Here is a 21,655-nt window from a genome sequence, read left to right on the forward strand (position 1 = left end):
CATTTCCCAGGATCTCTTCTGTCCCTCTGATTGAGTGGGCAGCAGTTTTTGGAGGGAAAACTAGCCTAGAAGGGTGGGACCTGGGAGGAAAGCGCAAAAAGGTCGGCTAGACAGGGAAGAGTGTTCTCTTTGAAAAGGCTGGCCTGGAGGAGGCTTCATCTGGGAAGAGATCCCTCATCCAAGGAAGAGATGAGTGTTGAAATTAGAGGAAGGGAACATCTAGTTGGAAGCCTCAGGGCTTTTATTTCTTTATACCAACCTTTACTTTTTTCATATTCACTCTTGGGCTAAAAGTTCTTACAAACCACTTACTGTTTCTGAGCACTTGTAATAAATCTGTCATCGTTACACTGTCATGTTACACTGCCCGGGTCTTTGCATCTCATTTGGAGTACTGTGTGCAGTTCTGGTCGCCGCACCTCAAAAAGGATATTATAGCATTGGAGAAAGTCCAGAAAAGGGCAACTAAAATGATTAAAGGGCTGGAACACTTTCCCTATGAAGAAAGGTTGAAACGCTTGGGACTCTTTAGCTTGGAGAAACGTCGACTGCGGGGTGACATGATAGAGGTTTACAAGATAATGCATGGGATGGAGAAAGTAGAGAAAGAAGTACTTTTCTCCCTTTCTCACAATACAAGAACTCGTGGGCATTCGATGAAATTGCTGAGCAGACAGGTTAAAACGGATAAAAGGAAGTACTTCTTCACCCAAAGGGTGATTAACATGTGGAATTCACTGCCACAAGTATAGCCACCTTCAAGAAGGGTTTAGATAAAAATATGGAGCAGAGGTCCATCAGTGGCTATTAGCCACAGTGTGTGTGTGTGTGTGTATATATATATATATATATATATATATATATATATATATATATATATATATTTGGCCGCTGTGTGACACAGAATGTTGGACTGGATGGGCCATTGGCCTGATCTAACATGGCTTCTCTTATGTTCTTATGTTCTTATCTCTTCGGTCCTAGGCGAAAAGTTTTGTGGATGAGGAAGACACGGGGGTTAGGCCCCAGGCAGACCCTTCCCAGAGTGGTGACAGCCACTTCCAGGCCCCCTGCTTGCATGACGGGGTCATTGGAGCAACTTACTCCCATAAATGTTATTAGCGTCCCAGGGACTATGGCCAGGCAAGAGGTGCATTTCCCCAGCAATCAGGGCGTAGGAACGCACAGAAACGCAGTTCCGGCTGGCTCGGTGTCAGGGGGTGTGGCCTATTATGCAAGTGAGTCCCTGCTGGGCTTTTTCTACCGAAAAGCCCTATGTAAAACAATGGTGATATCAGGGAGTGTGGCCTGATATGCAAATGAGTTCCTGCCGGGCTTGTTCTACCCACAAAGCCCTCCTGACCACCATTTGTGAGCAGACGTAGTCAAGTTTTTCATAGGCTTGCTCAGCGGCAGCAGCGGCATTTACAGCCTCTGGAGACGCTGGCAAGGAAGACCTCTAGAAAAAAGGGACGGGGACAGCACGGACCCCAGAGATGTCCTTCCTCAGAATTTCTGCCTGAGGGCGTGCCTCGGTGGCCATTTCCGAAGACGTCCAGGGGAGGGTCTCCCTCATTCTCTTTAAGGCCTTCGGACGTCTCTCTGGTGCTGAAGCGTCACAAGTTAGGGACGCAGCCGGATAGAAGAGCCCGCTGACGGCCCTTGCTCTCATCCGCAGCCGGAGTTTGAAACCAAAAGCAACAACGCGAAAGCCAAGAAGAGCTACATCGCCACCCAAGGCTGCCTGCAGAACACGGTGAACGACTTCTGGAGGATGGTGTTCCAGGAGAACTCTCGTGTGATCGTCATGACCACCAAAGAAGTGGAGAGAGGAAAGGTAAGAGAGAGAGAGAGAGAGACACCCCCAGTGGCTGATCTTGGTGCCCCCTGTGGTTAACGCAGCCTCTTCTGGGCAGGTTGTGCTTGGACCTTTGTCGCATCATTCCATTGTCTGTCGGGCCTATTGGAACATTGTTGGTTCCAGCTCTGCACTATGGCCTGATAAGTTGTCTTCCCCCTGAAATGGAGACATTTTATTGTTTTTATGGTTTATTTGCTTCTAATTAACCAGCATTCGGAGGTCTGGGGGTTTCCTGCTTCCCCGTTCAGCACTTGTAATAAATCTGTCATTGTTACACTGTCACGTTACACTGCCCGGGTCTTCACATCTCTTCGGTCCTAGGCGAAAGGTTTTGTGGATGAGGAAGACACGGGGGTTAGGCCCCAGGCAGACCCTCCCCAGAGTGGTGACAGCCACTTCCTGGCCCCCTGCTCGCATGATGGGGTCTTTGGAGCATTTTACTCCCATAAATGTTATTAGCGTCCCAGGGACTATAGCCTGGCAGTCAACACGTTCTGCTCCAGCACTGCTGCTGACTCGACCCAGCGACGGGAGAAGCAGCTCTCGGGCATGCCCGTTTGGCCGTGCCTCCTTGACGTGTTCCAAGCGAGCAGTTCCGCCTTCCAAGGCAAAAGGCAGGCTAAGGGGCAGTAAGCGGGAAGCCTGCCCAGCTCAGGGGTGTGGGGTGGAATGGAGAAGGCTTGCTACACATAGGGTCAGTCGCCATTTGGGGGGATATGTGTGACCAGCTTTACCCCAAGAGTGACTAAGTGAGGTGCCTGCCCTGCATTCCATCAAGATGGGGCAGGAGTTTATGGTAGGGAGAGAGATGGGAGCCTTCTTGCCTATGTTTTGTTTCAGAGGCGGCCAAACTTGCTTAACATAAGAGCCGCATAGAATAAAAGTTAGATGTTAGAATCCTAGAGTTGGAAGGGACCTCCAGGGGCATCTAGTCCAACCCCCTGCACAAGGCAGGAAACCCACAAACACCTCCCCCTAAATTCACAGGATCCTCACTGCTGTCAGAGGGCCATCTAGCCTCTGTTGGAAAACCTCCAAGGAAGGAGAGCCCACCACCTCCCAAGGAGGATGCCTGTTCCACTGAGGAACTGCTCTGATGGTTAGGAATCCTAGAATCATACAGTTGGAAGGGACCTCCAGGGTCATCGAGTCCTACCCCCTGCAGAATGCAGGAAACCCACAAACACCTCCCCCTAAATTCACAGGATCCTCATTGCTGTCAGATGGCCATCTTGCCTCTGTTTAAGAGCCACAATGCATGAACACCAGATGTTTGAGAACTGGAAGGAAGGCAAATAGATGTGGGGGGAGGGAGAGGCAGAAAGAAAGCAACTTTAACTGTAAATGCATTCTCCAAGCCGCTGGCTGATGGGGTGGGGTGGGGGCTTCAGGAGCCACACAATGTGTGTGAAAGAGCCACATGTGGCTCCCAAGCCACAGTTTGGCCACCCCTGTTTTATTTCTTATGTTCATTTATGATATGTCTGTAAATCCCGCCTATACTGAAGTTGAATCAGCACCATAAAATGTTTTTAAATTGTGCTTTTTTGGTTTTAAATTGTAACTATAGATATCTGAATTGATTGCTGGCTGCCCTAAGAGGGTGGGATAAGAATTGAAGGTAACAAATAAATAAATAAATAGTTGCGAGTTTTAAATAAATCTGTTGAAGGACTGAAGAAGTCCCTCCGTACCACATAGTTCCCCCGACTGCTTGGAAATGCTAGGAGTGGGGCAGGGAATCCCTAGGAAGGAGAGAAATTGCCAACTCTCCAGGGGAACCCCAAAGATCCCTGGGAAGCCCCGGGGGAGTTCCCAGTGACAGTTGAGGGAGGCGAGGAAGCTGGCCCGCCTAAACAGAGCCCTAGATAGGGTGGAAGCAATACCTGGAGGCAGTGGAGTGGAACAGCCCCTTTGGCTCAGAATTCAAGGAAGGGTAGGCAGAGCCGGTTAACGCAGGCCTGGTCCGCCACAGCAGCCGAAGGCCTCCGCCCTTGAGGCGTTCACCGACCAGCTCTTGATTTCTGAAGGCAGTGCCGTGGGCTCCCCCCCGAGCACCTCAGCAGGATATCTGGGGTCGGGTCCCAGCCGCGAGGGCTCCTACGTTCTCAGTTTCCTTGAAGGCCATCTGCTTCAGTTCCTTGCTCCTTTTTTTCAGTGAGCTGCGAAATGCTTGCCAGGAACCGTGCCAGTCGCTGTCTGGCTGCTGTCATCGCTTGGCTTAGGAAAAACGAACTTGAGCAGTTTTTGTTTTTGTTTCGCGCGTCTCCAGATCGTCTCTGTATCGATTAAACACAAGGCAGCAGGAGGCGCGTCCCGGTCTGCGCAGTGCTCCGTGTGGGAAAGTTCCAGTAGGGTGGGAGGGGGGGCAGGACAGCGTGGAGGTGGGGGAGCAGCGGAAGGATTGCGGGCCGAGCCAAGTGTAACACATGGGCCCTGTCTCTGAACTGGGTCCCAGAGCAAAGGTAACCAGGTGGAGATCTAGAGACAAGCTAGGAATAATCCTGGGGCCAGAAACTGGGCTCCTTCTGAGTGATTTATGCTTGCCTGGCAAATAAAAAGGCATAGTTCCCCTGCCCAAATATGCCCCAAAGAGGATCAATGACTTCAGTGACGCTTTGCTGCCTGGTTACCTGGATGGATGCAGTTCTTGCTCACCCTAGATGACGAAGACTGTTGTGGCCTGAAGCGGGTTGCAGAATGTGAGCTACCAGCGTGCAAAAAGTTTGGAGCAGGCAGGCTGAAGCAAAAGAAGAGGAGGCGTCGATGTTTCTTTCTGATTTTAGCTGAACTTGAACTGCTGTGATCAAGCCTCAGTACGCAGTGCTGTGATCAAGTCAGTTTGGTGCAGTGGTGAAATGTGCGGACTCTTACCTGGGAGAACTGGGTTTGATTCCCCCAGTCCTCCACTTGCAGCTGCTGGAATGGCCTTGGGTCAGCCACAACTCTAGCAGGAGTTGTCCTTGAAAGGACGTCTGCTGTAACAGCTCTCTCAGCCCCACCCACCTCACAGGGTGTCTGTTGTGGGGGAAGAAGATACAGGAGATTGTAAGCCGCTCTGAGTCTCTGATTCAGAGAGAAGGGTGGGGTATAAATCTGTCGTCTTCTCCACTCCTCCACTTACAGCTGCTGGAATGGCCTTGGGTCAGCCACAGCTCTAGCAGGAGTTGTCCTTGAAACGGCAGCTTCTGTCAGAGCCCTCTCAGCCCCACCCACCTCACAGGGTGTCTGTTGTGGGGGAAGAAGATACAGGAGATTGTAAGCCGCTCTGAGTCTCTGATTCAGAGAGAAGGGCGGGGTATAAATCTGCTGTCATCTTCTCCACTCCTCCACTTGCAGCTGCTGGAATGGCCTTGGGTCAGCCATAGCTATCGCAGAGTTGTCCTTGAAAGGGCAGCTTCTGTCAGCCCTCTCAGCCCCACCCACTTCACAGGGTGTCTGTTGTGGGGGAAGAAGATACAGGAGATGGTGAGCTGCTCTGAGTCTCTGATTCAGAGAGAAGGGCGGGGTATAAATCTGCAGTTCTTCTAAACGCACAACTCTCCCTCCCACCCGGTTTTTGTCTTCTAGAGCAAGTGTGTGAAATACTGGCCGGATGAGCACGCATTAAAGGAATACGGTGTTATGCGCGTCAGGAACGTCAAAGAGAGCGCAGCTCATGATTACACGTTACGAGAACTCAAACTTTCAAAGGTTGGGCAAGTAAGTTCGCAAAGTCCTTGGGGCGCACGGTGTCTCTGGCATTTTAGCAAAACCCCCCAAACGAGTGCAGCACAAGCGTGTGCCTGTTTCCCCCCTTTATCCCTTCTGTCCCCTTCCCTAACGCTGAAGTTTAAACTGTGACCTCAACAGCTGCTCACGCCCCATTTTTTTGCAAGTTGCTTTACTGTGAGCGGTAACGGCATTCTTATTCATGCAATTAGCGGTGTGAATGCGGCTGCAACCGTTAAAGCATGCATTTGGGAAGGGGGGGGGGTGAAGTCTTCTGGCCCGGAACACAGCAAAAACGGCCAGTCAGAAAAGAGGACTAGCATGGCTCAGTGGTTAATGCCCGCCTAGGATCTGGGGAACCCAGGTTCAAACACCAAGTCTGCCATGGAAGCTAGCTAGGTGACTTTGGGCTGCTTTCACCCTCTCAGCCCAACCTACCTCATAGAACAAAGTAGGAGTCCAGTAGCACCTTTAAGACCAACAAAGTTTTATTCAGAATGTCAGATGCCACGTTCAAGCACACTTCGTCAGACAGTGAAATGGGGTACAGTGAGCAGTGCTACATATAGTTGGTGGTTAAGCATACAAAGTAGTACAAAGTTAGAAGCTTCAAGAGGGGACTGGATAAACATATGGAGCAGACCTCCGTTAGTGGCTATTAGCCACAGCATATTGTTGGAACTCTTTGCCTGGGGCAGAGATGCTCTGTATTCTTGATGTTTGGGGGGGCAACAGTGGAAGGACTTCTGGCGTCCTGGCCCCACTGGTGGACCTCCTGATGGCACCTGGGGTTTTTTTTGGCTACTGTGTGACACAGAGTGTTGGACTGGATGGGCCATTGGCCTGATCCAACATGGCTTCTCTTATGTTCTTATGTGACGCAGAGAGTTGGACTGGATGGGCCATTGGCCTGATCCAACATGGCTTCTCTTATGTTCTTATATGACACAGAGAGTTGGACTGGATGGGCCATTCGCCTGACCCAACATGGTTTCTCTTATGTGACTCAGAGTGGTGGACTGGATGGGCCATTGGCCTGATCCAACATGGCTTCTCTTATGTTCTTATGTGACGCAGAGAGTTGGACTAGATGGGCCACTGGCCTGATCCAACATGGCTTCTCTGATGTTCTTATGTGGCACAGAGTATTGGACTGGATGGGCCACTGGCCTGATCCAACATGGCTTCTCTGATGTTCTTATGTGACACAGAGTGTTGGACGGGATGGGCCATTGGCCTGATCCAACATGGCTTCTCTTATGTGACACAGAGTGTTGGACTGGATGGGCTATTGGCCTGATCCAACATGGCTTCTCTTATGTGACACAGAGTATTGGACTGGATGGGCCATTGGCCTGATCCAACATGGCTTCTCTTATGTGACACAGAGTATTGGACTGGATGGGCCATTGGCCTGATCCAACATGGCTTCTCTTATGTGACACAGAGTGTTGGACGGGATGGGCCATTGGCCTGATCCAACATGGCTTCTCTTATGTGACACAGAGTATTGGACTGGATGGGCCATTGGCCTGATCCAACATAGCTTCTCTTACGTTCTTATGTGACACAGAGTGTTGGACTGGATGGGCCACTGGCCTGATCCAACATGGCTTCTCTTATGTTCTTATGTGACACAGAGTGTTGGACTGGAGGGGCCATTGGCCTGATCCAACATGGCTTCTCTTATGTGACACAGAGTGTTGGACTGGATGGGCTATTGGCCTGATCCAGCATGGCTTCTCTTATGTTCTTAATCCAGTGGTAAAATGGTGAAATTAACAAATTGAAAGAACACCAGGTTTGGTCTGGATAGCATTTGTGTGGGAAAACAACCAAGGCAGTAACCATGTCAGAATGGGAGTGATGAGAGTGTCACAAGGCAATCAATACAGAGGCATAATTGCTCTATCGCTCCTCTACTGAGAATATGTTCTTCTCAGAGGTGTTCCTGTCCACCTAATTTGCTTTTTAACATATAGCATACATTATAAACCTCATTCCAGTTGGTCAATACAGAAAATAATACATTAGAATATAGCGGAAGATGGGGTTTAGCATATGTAATGAGATAAACAACCAATATCCCTTATTTAAGTTTGGTAATACAAAATAGACATTAGTCTGATACACTGTTCCACAAGAGAAATGCGTTGGAGTATTGTGAATGTATAGCTCTACTTGGTAAAAAAGGGTTCAGCACATGTAATGAGATAAGAAACCAGTATCTCTATTCAGTCCCGTGGAGCTGTTTGTTCCAAGTTTCATAATAACTTGTAATTCAGCTATTTCTTTCTCCATTCTGTTCTTGAAGTTCCTTTGCGGTAAAAGTGGCTGAATGAGCACACACTAAAGGAATATGGTTTCATGTGCGTCAGGAATGTCAGAGTGCAACTCATTCCTCATAGGCTTGTAGTGAGGATAAAACAGAGGCCTCTCGTAACCCTCTCCCTCGACGTCTCATCTAGGGCAACACCGAGCGAACAGTTTGGCAGTACCACTTCCGGACCTGGCCTGACCACGGAGTGCCCAGTGACCCCGGCGGAGTCCTGGATTTCCTTGAGGAGGTTCACCACAAGCAAGAGAGCATTGCAGAGATTCTGGCCCAGTCGTGGTCCATTGCAGGTATAGCAGGGAGCGCACTGGGCTGTCGCTAGGCTTTGTCTTAAGCCAAAAGAGGCGGAAGTGAAATCTTTTTTTTCTCCCCTCTCGACAGTGCTGGGATTGGCCGAACCGGGACGTTCATTGTGATAGACATTCTCATCGACGTCATCCGGGAGAAAGGTGAGTCGTTTTCTTCCTCGACAAAAACTCATTGTAGGTATAGCACTAAATCACGGATCGCCGTGGCTAGATTGTGGTTACCGTCGACCACATCCATGAATACATCCATAAAACTGCCTTATATCCTTGGTCCAGTAAATTGGTATTGTCTACTCCAGGGGTGTTGAACTCATTTGTTATGAGGGCCAGATCTGCCATAAATCAGACCTCATTGGGCTGGGTCACGTTGGGCCGGCCATGTGCGTACCTATTTAAGCTTAGGTAGCAGAGATATAAATTTTATAAAGAACACAGACAAACACAAATATATACATTTTAAAAAACTTAATACCTGCTCATAATGTTAGCACTCATTAGTCTTAAAGATGTTATATTTGTATTTCTCCATGGGATCCAGGGAACTGGGCAAAGGAAGATCTGGCTCTTTATTTATTATTTATTTATTACTTTAAATTTCTATCCCGCCGTCTCCGCAAGCGGACTCAGGGCGGCCGACAACCGTGCATTTTTACAATTTAACCAATAAAAACTACAATTTAAGATTATTTAAAACACTTAAACATTAAAACATTCCATCGCATCTTTGGTGCTGTATCACTATGATATACTTTAACACAAATATGCATGGTGATCCTGGTACTCTGTAATGGTGTAGAGCGGCAGCTCTCTCCCGAATTAGGTTAGATCTCAAAGGCCTGTCGAAACAGTTCGGTCTTACAGGCCCTGCGGAAGGTGGAAAGATCCCGCAGGGCCCTTATGGCCTCTGGGAGAGTATTCCACAATTCTGGCGCTGCCACCGAGAAGGCCCTTGCTCGCTTCTGCCGCAACCTAGCCTCCCTTGGTCCAGGGATGGACAACAGATTTTTTTGTCCCTGAACAAAAGATTTTTTGTCTTTCCTTCCTTCCCCAGGGGACTGGGGGGAGGGAGGAGGAGGAGCCTCAGCCAATAGAAGGAAGAGAGGCTTGGCTCAGTAGCTCTGCTGTGCAGTTGAGAGAGACTGGGAAAGCAAAGCAAGCTATTCCTCCCCAAGGGAGGAGCCTCAGCCAATGGAGAAAATAGAGGTTTTGCTCTGTAGCTCCTGTGTGATTGAGCAAGCCTGGCAAAGCAAGCTGTTATGCAAAAGGAAGCAAGGGAAGGGGAGAAGGAAGCAGATGACAGCCAGTTGCTTGGGGGCCTGATAGAAGTCCTCCAGGGGCCTTATTTGGCCCCTGAACTGCATGTTTGACACCCCTGGTCTACTCTGCCTGGCAGGGGCTCTCCAGGGTCTCAGGCAGAGAACGGTCTTTCACATCATCTGCTGCCAAACCTTTTAACTGGAGATGCCAGGGATCGAACCTGGGACCTTCTATGTGCCAGGCAGATGCTCCGCCACTGAGCCACGCTATGTTGCCTTAATCCCCCCCCCCCCCCCCCGCTAAAGATCGCAGATGTACAACAGAATCATAGTTTAGCCTGCTGGGTTCATCCCTAACCCTGGAGGGCTTGTACAGGGAGATGCCGAGGGGACCCCTATGCTGACTTGAAAGCAGAGAGGCTGCAAGGGGTGTGGAAGCAGCCCATGACCTGGGTTTGCAGACGATGGAATTTGTGTTTGGGCTTCTGCCAGCTTCGTGTCGTGGTTAAGTGTGCGGACTCTTATCTGGGAGAATCGGGTTTGATTCCCCACTCCTTCCCTTGCAGCTGCTGGAATGGTCAGCCATAGCTCTCGCAGAGGTTGTCCTTGAAAGGGCAGGTGCTGTGAGAGCCCTCTCAGCCGCACCCACCTCACAGGGTGTCTGTTGTGGGGGGGAGAAGATATAGGAGATTGTAGGCCGCTCTGAGCCTCTGTCCCTGAAAGGGCAGCTGCTGTGAGAGCTCTCTCAGCCCTACCCACCTCACAGGGTTTCTGTTGTGGGGAAGGGAAAGGAGATTGTAGGTCACTCTGAGCCTCTGTCCCTGAAAGGGCAGCTGCTGTGAGAGCTCTCTCAGCCCTACCCACCTCACAGGGTGTCTGTTGTGGGGGAGGAAGGGAAAGGAGATTGTAAGCCGCTCTGAGCCTCTGTCCCTGAAAGGGCAGCTGCTGCGAGAGCTCTCTCAGCCCTACCCACCTCACAGGGTGTCTGTTGTGGGGAAGGGAAAGGAGATTGTAGGTCGCTCTGAGCCTCTGTCCCTGAAAGGGCAGCTGCTGTGAGAGCTCTCTCAGCCCTACCCACCTCACAGGGTGTCTGTTCTGGGGAAGGGAAAGATTGTAGGTCGCTCTGAACCTCTGTCCCTGAAAGGGCAGCTGCTGTGAGAGCTCTCTCAGCCCTACCCACTTCACAGGGTGTCTGTTGTGGGGAAGGAAGGGAAAGGAGATTGTAGGTCGCTCTGAGCCTCTCTCCCTGAAAGGGCAGCTGCTGTGAGAGCTCTCTCAGCCCCACCCACCTCACAGGGTGCCTGTTGTGGGGGAGGAAGGTAGAGGAGATTGTGAGCCACTCTGAGACTCTTCGAAGTGCAGGGTGGGATATAAATCCAATATCATCATCGTCTTCTTAATTAAGACTCAGGTGTTCAGGGGTAACTCTCAAGTGTAGCCTGTTCCCTTAACTCTGGTTAACTCTTTTTTTACGGTAACCGGAAAAAAGCCCCCGGGGAAAAAACCCACATGGAAAAATATGTAGATTTTTATAAATTTTTATAATTATGGATAACCATTAATAATATTTGGTTATTATTTTAAGATCCACATGCAGCAAAGTGACCATTTTGTTATTTTTATATGGTTCTTTCAGGATTAAAATAGGCTTTCCCCCTAGAACCCTCAGGCAGGGAGGGGGCTTTGTTGGTCTGGAGGCCGAGGGCTTGAACCTTGGTCCTTCGTTGCAAAGGGCGAGGTCGACCCCTGCATCCCCTTGTGCTGAGCATCTTCCCCCCCTTCCCTTAGGCGTGGACTGTGACATTGATGTTCCGAAGACCATTCAGATGGTGAGGTCCCAGAGGTCTGGCATGGTACAGACCGAGGCACAGTACCGGTTTATTTACATGGCAGTCCAGCACTACATCGAAACGCTACAGCGCAGGATCGAGGAAGAGCAGGTACCTTCTTCGAAGCGGCCTTTGGGGGACTCGGGGACCAGAACGGCCCAGCTGGAGCACTTTCTGATCAAGGGTTGCATTTCGACGCGTGGGTGCTGTTAGCCAATGAGCTCTAAAACTTAGGAAGCTGCCCCTGCAAATCGATCTGCTGAAGCTAATAAACCGCAGTTGGTTTATGCGGCTCCCGAGCCGCAGTTTGGCCACCCCTGTTGGAAGCCGGTTAAATGCTCTTAACTGAAGAGAAGTGGCATAAAAATTGAAATGGAGAAGTAAGTGAAATCAAGAAAATAGAAATTATCAAAGATTTCAGGTTTTCACGGCTGGTAACATCATTAGGGTTTGTAGAATCTTTCGGGCTCAAGTGCCGTGTTCGACTGGAGAAAGTTTTTCTTCCAGACGTTTCGTTCTCAGCTGCGGAGAACATCCTCAGTGGCGTTGCAGCCGGAGCAGGCGCTCTGACCTTCTTGGCTGCTGTGCGTTGAGAAGCAGTCAGTGCACAGCAGCCAAGAAGGTCAGAGCGCCTGCTCCGGCTGCAACGCCACTGAGGATGTTCTCCGCAGCTGAGAACGAAACGTCTGGAAGAAAAACTTTCTCCAGTAGAACACGGCACTTGAGCCTGAAAGATTCTACAAACCCTAAAAATAGAAATTGTCAATAAATACGTCACCTGCCCACCTCTGTGGGGGCCTGGGCAGAGTTACTTGGGGTGGGTGGCGATGCCGTTGTTCTTTGAGGCAGAATAAAACATTTTGTGCACGTGACAACAATTCTGTAACTGCATTTTTTTGGTGGGGGGGGCGGATTTTCTCATTGCAGAAGAGCAAGAGGAAAGGGCACGAGTATACCAACATCAAGTATTCTTTAGCGGACCAGGCGAGCGGAGACCAGAGCCCCCTCCCGCCCTGTACTCCTACTCCAACCTGTCCCGAGTAAGTAGCTGCCTGTGTCTGATCTCTCAACGCTTGCCTTTGCCAAGTTGCTCAGGATCCAAGGACTTGGTGTGTGTGGGGAGCAATTTAGATGTAGGGGGTGGGAGCAGGCACAGAAGGAGAGTCAGAGGTGTACAAAGAGAGTGTTCAGGGGTGTACAAAAAGAGAGCCAGTTTGGTGTAGTGGTTAGGTGTGTGGACTCTTATCTGGAAGAAATGGGCTTGATTCTCCTCTCCTCCACTTGCACCTGCTGGAATGGCCTTGGGTGAGCCATAGCTCTCACAGAGTTGTCCTTGAAAGGGTAGCGTCTGGGAGAGCTCTCTCAGCCCCACCCACCTCACAGGGTGTCTGTTGTGGGGAGGGGAGGTAAAGGAGATTGTAAACCGCTCTGAGTCTCTGATTCAGAGAGAAGGGCTGGATATAAATCTGCAGTCTTCTTCCACCTCCTCTTTTTCTTTCTTCTTCCTTCTTGGTGCTGTTTTTTCTACATTGCTATTGTTAATCTTCATTTCACCTGTTTTCATTGTCAGTGTTCCTGATTATTGTTTTCGTTTTCCACCAATTTTGCATGATTGACCCTGAAAAGGCTAAAAAGCTAAAACTTGTGTCCGTTTGATGGCAAAAAGTTTGACACATATCAGCAGTAATGGCCCAGGAATGCATGTTTTATTCACTGAAGCTAAAACGTGGCTGAGGGGGGGGATTGGTGTCAACCCCAAACAGAGGGATTGTGACATTTGATAGAACCCCTCCTTCGGTGACTTTCCAGATTTTCCAAATGCATTTTTTAATTTAAAGGTTCTGTGAACCCAGAGTGCCCCGGAACCCAGGCTGTCTCATCTCACTATGATTTATTGTTGCAGCTTTTCTCCTTCTGATCAGCCACCTCCTGGGGGCAAGTAATTCTGCCTGGTTGGGTGGCTTTGGGTAATTTGGGCGCTCCCAGTGCAGCCATGTTAGCAGAACTTACGTGGCTTTGATGAAGCTCTCCTGTTGCATCTCTGTTGGAGTCACTGTCCCGCGCCCAGTGACATGTACAGAGATGTGACAAGGACACTCCTCTTCTTGTGTGCTTTAAAAGTAAATCTCATTGTTTAAAAAATAAACCTGCCTGCCTTCACACTGTTAGAAGCTTGGGAAGCAGGGTCTTCGCACCCAGAGCAATGCTTACATGGATTTTCTGCCTCAAATACGTAGCAGAGATTGTGGCTGAAGGTGGCTTGGTTGCACTTATCCTGCTTTTCACCCTTTTGCAAAAAAGGTTCCCTTTGAAGCTGTGACGGAACCGGCCCGATTCTTCCTTCAGACCCGGTCCCGTCAACTCCCTTTTGAGTTGCCAACTCCTGGAGGGAGCTTATCCTCTTTCCACCACTAGGGCACGCTGCCACCACCTGTTCAATTTAGGGGTTCCTGACCGAGAGGAACAGGGACTCCCAATCCCCCTTCCTGCCGGTTCTGAGGCCTGGCCTCAAGGTCCTCTGCCACCCCAGCACCTGGTTATGACAGAGACCAAAGTCCTTCTTTGGGAGACCCCTGGAGGATTGGCAGCCTTGCCAACTGCATGCCTTCCCTGGACTCCCCTCTTGCAGTAGCGGTTGGGGAACCTATGTGGGATGGAGGGACTACCTTTTTAAACAGACAAAATATTTATTTAAAATTTATAACTCTATATAGGCATTTTTAAATATAGGGTGAACAGAAGTAATAAATGAAAGCAGGGATAAACGCTCCTGCTTTCTCCGTATGAGCCCCAGAGAGCGCTGAGGTCAGCTGGAAAGAACCAGCTGAATATCCCTGGGCCAAGGGAGGCCAGATTGAAGACCACCCGGGATCGGGCCTTCTCCATAGCAGCTCCCCTACTGTGGAACCAACTCCCGGAGGAGGTGCGGGCCCCTGCGATATCTAGACCAATTCCGCAGGGCCTGCAAGACCCACCTCTTTAAAATAGCCTTCACTTAATACTGAGCCAAGAAAGTCCTGCTGGATATGTTTTATGTTTTAGTCACTGAATTTTATGGAAGATCTCAACTATAGCACCATAATGTTAATCTTAATGCAAGTTTTAATGATTTTAAGGATGATTTTATAATTGAAATTGTAATTATTGTATATGGTTTTACTGTACATTGTATTTACGTGTTGTGAGCCGCCCTGAGCCTGCTTTGCGGGGAGGGCGGGATATAAATAAAAAGTATTATTATTATTAATATATAACTGACCCTGACCATACCGTCCAGAACTGACTCAGCAGTCACCAAGACGCAAATCAAAACTCAACTGACTGTCAGCTTCCCCTGACAACTTTTAACTGCACGTTTCCCTCCAAAAACCTCTAATATAAACCCAAGTTCCCGTCCAGGATCTGGTTTTCCCTCCTGCAGCCTTCTGGGAGAGCAGCCTGAAAGACTTCCTGCTCTCTAGGAGGCCTCCTCAGAATGGCTGCTTCCAGGCAGGAGCGGGGAAAGGAGGAATAGACTAGGCCGAAGCCTTGCCTAGAGTTTTATAGACTCCTCTAGCCAACTCCCAGACAAGCACAGGCCTAAAATGGTGCTTCTCCACAGAAGCAATAAATCAATTCCAGCAGCATGTTAGCATTTCAGTCAGAGCTGTAAGCGTGAAATCAAGAGCCTCCGTTGAATCCGTCCCTCGAACAAGCGGGAGCCCCCGCGCCTCCGTGCTTGGCCTGATTTTGCGACTCTGCTCTTCCTCCAGGCTGCGAGAAGATAACGCCATGCGAGTGTATGAAAACGTCGGCCTGATGCAGCAGCAGAAGAGCTTCAGATGATGAGACCGTGCGAGGAGAGGTCCTGGCGGGGAAGGTGCGACCGTCATTTAAGCCACGGTGCTGGGGAGAGAGGAGCGCTCAGTATAGGTCGATTTCCCCTCGTTCTGCGGGGGGGGGGAGGGCAAAGTTGTTTAACTTAAGAGCTGCATAGAATAAACGTCAGATGTTTGAGAGCCACAAGACACAAACATCAGATGTTTGAGGGGAGGGAGGGAGGAAGAAAGGAAGGAAGGGAGGAAAATAGATGGGAGAGAGAGAGGTGGAAAGAAAGCAACTTTAGATACATTCTCCTTAGCTTGGAGAAGTGATTTACAGAGACAAATGCCTTCTCCAGGACAGTCAACGGGGTGGTGGGGACTTCAAGAGCCACATGTGGCTCCCTAGCCATAGTTTGGCCACCCCTGTTCTGGAGGAAGGATGACCACTGACTATCCCGAGGGTGAGGGGGGGGGTGCTCTTGGTCCATCTTTCTTTGCCCTTCCACTGATGTTGGCTTCGTCCCTGTCCTGCCGTTGGGGCTTTCCGCCTCATACTCCGCCCTGCAGGTTTCAAGCTGGCCTTTCCCCTCTCTGCCGCCTCTTTCACCTCTTTTTCCGCCTCCTCTTTTTCCAGCGGTGCTGTAGCCGTGGCCCGCTGTGGAGCCAGTCCGGTGAAAACTACATTCCCCTCTTCCTGACTTTGCTTCCCCCTGAGTCCTGTTATTGTGGAGGCGGGCAGCGGGATGTATACTGAGTGCTGAAGCCTTGGCTGTGTAAAACCCTGCTCAGGGCCTCCCCCTTCTCAAATGCTGCAGGATATTCCGCTTTCATATCTTGCGCTGTCTTCTTTAGAGGCGTAGGAGCTAGGGAACTTCTTTCTCGCCTTGAAGCTGCAGTCCTCAGGGTGCCGCATTCCACTTCCGATGGGCCGTTCCTGCGCTTGCGTGGGATTTCGGAACATGCAGTCGCAGGTATACTTCTGAAAGGGTCGCCTCAAGGATCTCTCTCTCGCTTTCTCTTTTTGCATCCCTTTGCAGAACTGAAATTGCCACTTTTTAAGAAAAGATGAGGCAAGGCGTCTCGGGAAAAAACAACACGACGTCCTGCAAGGAGTGGACTTCGACCGCTACATAGAGCCTTTTTTTTTTTAATTTATGGTATTTTAACCCTTCAAGAAGGAGCAGACCTTCCAAGAAAATTCTGATGCCTTTTCTCAAACGTCTGATTTCTACAATTGCTGACGTCTCGTTTCCAGTTTTGAACACAAAAGGGGTGGATCTCTCAGACCCATTTCTGCCAACGGTGGCGCTTTCCTCCCAGGTTCTCTTATAAGGTCCTCTTTCTTAGGGATGGGGGGGGGAGGGAGGGAGTGGCGCTGTCAGCACGACAAGTTTGCAGGATCCGCTCCGAAGTTCTCTTTGTCTCTGATGCAGACCAATATACTCTGTTGTACTTGAAAGGTTTTTATTTCCCTTCCTGCATTTAGACATTTTAAAGACGTTTCAAATTAGATTTCTTTTTTTTTTTTTTCCTTTTTTTAAACCCCTATTTCTCGCCCTTAAGAAATCACAGAGTGGCAGGTCAGTATCAATATTCATGATAACGGGGAGAGAAAGCAGTTACACTACTCAGCAGCTTGGTTCTCTCTTCACTTCTCTCCCCCCCCCCCCACCCCGCCTCCAGGGAGAGGCCAAAAGCTCCCCCACGGACAGGTCTTGTCGATCAGCTAGCCTAGCAAAGTAGCTAGTCCTCACGCGTTCCATTTTGTGTTTTTTTTTTTCCTTGAAATGAAGATGCTTTTCTCAAACTTCCAGCCATGCGTTTTTGCACCGTTATTTAAGCTAGCTTCTGCCTGAGAACTGCCCTGCAGTTGCCCTGTGAAATATTGACAGCGTCACCTGCAGCTCGCAGACTCAAGCGATGGCGTTCTGGAGTTGCAGCTCAAGCCCGCCGGCAGTCGGCTTGTACAGCTTAGGAGCTTCCCGAGTGTGTCTAGGCAGCCCAGGTGGAAGACTAGATGGGCCTCTTGTCTGATCCCCCCCCCCCCAGAGCTCCTTAAAAGGGCAGGCAGTAGGCTTCCCAGGGGGTGACTGGTTTGAGTCCTGTGTTGGCCAAGAGGTCTGCAGCCCCTCGTTTTGGGGGCCTTCCGAGGCTCAACTGCTTGCAATAGCTGCACACCCTCCCGTGTCCCATTAGGCCGTTCCGTCTGCAACGTTCTGCCTTTCCAAGTGCCTTTTATCAAAGCTGTATCAGACTACCTGGTGTCTTTTCCCACCTGGAGTTGCATCTCTGATGAAGGGGTGGGGGGGAAGTCTCTTTCTAGCCCTGGAAGGGTTCAAACCCACCCAGCGCATGGAGCGGCAGCCTCTTCCAGCTAGCCTCCCGGCCGCCAGGGACACCGGCGAGCAGTCGGGAGTCCTGTGGCCAACCAGCCCCGTTGCAGGCGTTCCAGGAAGGTCGCTGTTTTTCAGTTCTGCAATATTTCTGCAATTGCTTTTTTTTGAGAACAGGAGCTGGTTTGGCCACTGGGTTAGCAGAGTCTCAGCTGAGCCAGAAACTGTTAAAACCCACTGGTTGTCTCCAGGGCTCTGTATGTGTCTGTGTTTTGGGGGGTTTTTTTCCCATCCAAATTCTGCTCCAAGAAAGGCTTTGTTTTGCCATCTGCATAATTGTGTTCCATTTCTCCCCTTTTGAACAACTCATTGGGGGGGGGGGTGCGTGCATGTGTGCTATTTTCCCCAATAGTATCCTGGTTTTTCTAATCTGGGGGAAGGGCTGGAAACTGAGCCACGCCCCACCGCTGGAGATTCCCTCAGTTAACGTCTCCTTCCAAAAATGTCTGCGTAGTTTTCAGCGGATCTTCACGGCTGAAGAAACGTACCCCCGTTCTCCCCGCCCCCCTTTCTGGAAGCGAAAAGGCTCTTTGGAAGCTGAATTCCCCACGCCCAGAATCACAGCCATTCACACAGCCCTGGAAGCCTGCTGAGCGTGGCTGTAATCGAAAGCTGGCGGGTCGCTTTCTTTGTCTTCCGCCTTCCTTGCGTATTTGGAACCTCGGAACTCCGGTCACCACCAGCTTGCCCAAAGTCTCGTGTCTTACGTCGTAGCTTAGTCGTACGGTCTGATGCGTGGCCTGCAGGGTTTTCCTGTTGAGGTTGCTGGCTTCTCTGCTCAGCTCCTGGCCAAGCGACTGTTTGGACCAGCAGGGTCCCACTTCTGGCTCGCTGGGTTTGGGTGGGAGGTTAGCTCATGGGGGGGGGGTGGAGGTCCTCGGGCTGGGCTAGTGCTGTAGTGCCCTGTGGCATCAGCGTCGCAAGCAGAAGTGAGGGAGGAATGAGGAGTTTTGTGCTAGTGGATGGAGCTTAGAATGGCCTGTGCAGTGGGGCTGCTGCGCCGCATTGGAGCGCCCCGTTCATGTGCCAGAGAGCCCTCTCCTTTGAGGTGTTTGGGCTCTCCTGGCTGCCAGGGACGAGGCAGTGCCTGGTGCCCTCTCCTAGCGCCGGGAGGTCCGTACGGCTTGATGGAACCAAGGAGTGTATTTTCTTTCTCTGCACTGTGTTTTCCAAAGCTGAACCCACAAATGCAAGTTGGCTGGGAAATTTGAGGGTAGAACTTAAACGTTACAGCAGAGAGCCAGTTTTTAAGTGGTTAAGTGTGCTGGCTCTTATCTGGGAGAACCGGCTTTGATTCCCCACTCCTCCACTTGCACCTGCTAGCATGGCCTCGGGTCAGCCAGAGCGCTCTTATCTGGGAGAACCGGCTTTGATTCCCCACTCCTCCACTTGCACCTGCTGGAATGGCCTCGGGTCAGCCAGAGCTCTGGCAGAGGTTGTCCTTGAAAGGACAGCTGCTGTGAGAGCTCTCTCAGCCCCACCCACCTCACAGGGTGTCTGTGGTGGGGGAGGAAGATAAAGGAGATTGTGAGCCGCTCTGAGACTCTGATTCAGAGAGAAGGGCAGGATATAAATCTGCAGTTCTTCTATATGTTGCACTGCCTCTGAGAACAGCACCCTTATGCAATGTTCCCTCTAAGCTGCGGAGTCTTGTGAGCAAAAATTCTACTTTGTGAGCTCCTGGCATTAAAGTGGTGAGCTGTTGCATCAGTTAGTGTTGCTCTGGGGTCATCCTTCCTGAGCTAAGACAAAAAAAAACCCGTGTGAGCTGGAGGCTAAAAATCTGTGAGCTCGCTCACCCGAACTCGGCTTAGAGGGAACGCTGGTCCTAAGCAGAGTTCTCCCCTTGCATGTCGGCTGATGGGCAGATCACATTTCCCCCTTCGTCGCAACCAGTACGTGAAGGTTCATGCAAATGTGCAGTGCTGTGACATGGGACTCGCTGAGTCTTAGAACATGTTCCCTTGGCATGGGGAGAAGAGCACAGAGATGCCCTTTTTAGTGGCAGCCCTTCGTTGATCCTAACATGTCCTTGTGACCCAGGAGTCCCATCTAATGGCTCCCAAAGTAGGGGCGTGTGCCATTTCACACCTGCTTCGCTCAGTGTCATCGCTTAATGCCGGACTGGCCTTGGGTGCAGAGATGTCGCTGGTTTGGAAATTCAAAGGATGGAACTTTGCTTTTACCCACAGAGAGAGAGAGAGAGTGTTCCTAATATGACCTCTCTTTTCGGCCAGGAACATATGAAGCTGCCTTCTACTGAATCAGACCCTCCTCGGTCCATCAAAGTCAGTCTTGTCTACTCAGACTGGCAGCGGCTCTCCAGGGTCTCCAGCTGAGCTTTTTCACACCTATTTGCCTGGACCCTTTTGAGTTGGAGATGCCGGGGATTGAACCTGGGGCCTCCTGCTTACCAAGCAGATGCTCTACCACTGAGCCACTGTCCCTTTCATATATATGAACATATGAAGCTTCCTTCTACTGAATCAGACCCTCCTCATTCCATCAAAGTCAGTCTTGTCTACTCAGACTGGCAGCGGCTCTCCAGGGTTTCAAGCTGAGGTTTTTCATGCCTACTTGCCTGGACCCTTTTTAGTTGGAGATGCCGGGGATTGAACCTGGGACCTTCTGCTTACCCAAGCAGATGCTGTAACCACAGAGCCACCATCCCTCCCCAAATGTGATGAATGACCTGGGATGTCTTGAGGGGGCATCTCTTCTCTTCCCCTACCCAGTCCTTGCTAGATCTTGAGCTAAAGTGCCCCCCTCCCTTGCACAAATGGCAGAATGGGTGACTCTTGCCAGGTTGTGTCTCTTGCACTTGGGGCCAGAGGGAGAAAAGATGCTGCCGTCTTTCTGGCAAGCTAGCTTGCTATGGGCAGGGGGCTTGTTACAGGTGACAGATACAAGCCCTTCTCTCCACTCCCCTACACCCCCTCTCCCCCGGGAACAGTCTAATCCAGATAAGCTTCGCAACCCAGTTCTCTCAGTTTTGGTCTTTCGTATTGGCTGAAATGCAGAATCTAGAATGTGTAAATCTTAAAGAGGATGTGGTGGAATGTTGTCTTGAAACTTGAAAAAAAAAAGGACTTTCTAGAAGATTTGCAAGCAAAAAAAAAGCTTGAGAATCTTTGGGACTTGCTGAAAACCAAAGGAGATGTTGAATGAATTAAGAACGGAACAAAAACACCCCAGCCCCTTTTCAAGAGAGTGGGAATCTCTGAGAGGGTCTCCTGTGTGTGTGACCCCTGCCGAAATGAGAGGGCTGAGCGAAAGGTGCCCCCCCTCCTTCTGCCCCCCCCCATGGCTGTATCTGTGGTCAAGGGTGGGGGTGTCGTTTTCACGTGTCTTAAGTTTTGAATGTGTTCTTTAGTGATGCAGAAGTGGACGTGGCAAACTGGCCCTTGGAAGGCAAAAGGGGGCTTTGGTTCTCCTGAACTTTCTGATGATGATGAAACCAGAGGCGGGATTCTAGCAGGAGCGCCTTTGCATATTAGGCCACACCCCCTGATGTAGCCAATCCTCCAAGAGCTTACAAAAAAGAGCCTCGTAAGCTCTTGGAGGATTGGCTTCCTCAGAGGTGTGTGTGGCCTAATATGCGAAGGAGCTCCCGCTAGAATTCTACCCCTGGATGAAACCACCCCCTCCAGCAAGTGTGCCAAAGGGACGGCGGAGGCGATTCTCAAGCGTTTGCGGCAGAGGAAGCTTTCTGTATGAAATCCGGTTGGGACGTTGTGATTTTCTTTTTCAAATTAAATCCCATTTTTCATGGCCTTGTTTTGGCTTTTGGAAAGCACGCTTTAAAAAAAATTTTTTTTAACAAAAAGTTGTGAAATCTGAAATGCAGATTCTTTGGGTTGTTTCCTCAGCAGCAAGGAAAACCGCATTCCCCAATCTGATGTGTTTCATTCGGGAGACCACTCTGAATCCCCTCATGGCCAGTTGGTCTGACCCTGGGTTGGATCTGTTATGCAAATTGTGTCATTCCCCCCCTCCCCCCCGGTGACACAGGGAAGGCTTCTTATATTGGGGGGGGGGCACCACCATTTAAAAACATAAGAGAAGCCATGTTGGGTCAGGCCAATGGCCCCTCCAGTCCAACACTCTGTGTCACATAAGAACATCAGAGAAGCCATGTTGGATCAGGCCAGTGGCCCCT

The 21,655-nt window shown here is 50.2% G+C and overlaps 1 protein-coding gene across 1 annotated transcript in view; it reads left to right on the forward strand.

The window, feature by feature from the left end:
* The window catches only part of PTPN11 (protein tyrosine phosphatase non-receptor type 11), a 52,665-nt gene extending 36,052 nt beyond the window's left edge, over positions 1-16,613 (forward strand). Inside the window, 9 exon segments of the mRNA XM_060249710.1 lie at positions 1,679-1,837; positions 5,432-5,563; positions 8,041-8,166; positions 8,169-8,197; positions 8,289-8,356; positions 11,260-11,411; positions 12,228-12,340; positions 15,053-15,159; positions 16,141-16,613. Coding sequence (XP_060105693.1) covers positions 1,679-1,837; positions 5,432-5,563; positions 8,041-8,166; positions 8,169-8,197; positions 8,289-8,356; positions 11,260-11,411; positions 12,228-12,340; positions 15,053-15,125 — 852 coding nt within the window. The 3' untranslated portion in view covers positions 15,126-15,159; positions 16,141-16,613.
* Positions 16,614-21,655: the final 5,042 nt, after the last annotated feature.

This window comes from Heteronotia binoei, chromosome 11, assembly GCF_032191835.1.
Source record: "Heteronotia binoei isolate CCM8104 ecotype False Entrance Well chromosome 11, APGP_CSIRO_Hbin_v1, whole genome shotgun sequence".
In the NCBI taxonomy this organism is placed as follows: Eukaryota; Metazoa; Chordata; class Lepidosauria; order Squamata; family Gekkonidae; genus Heteronotia; species Heteronotia binoei.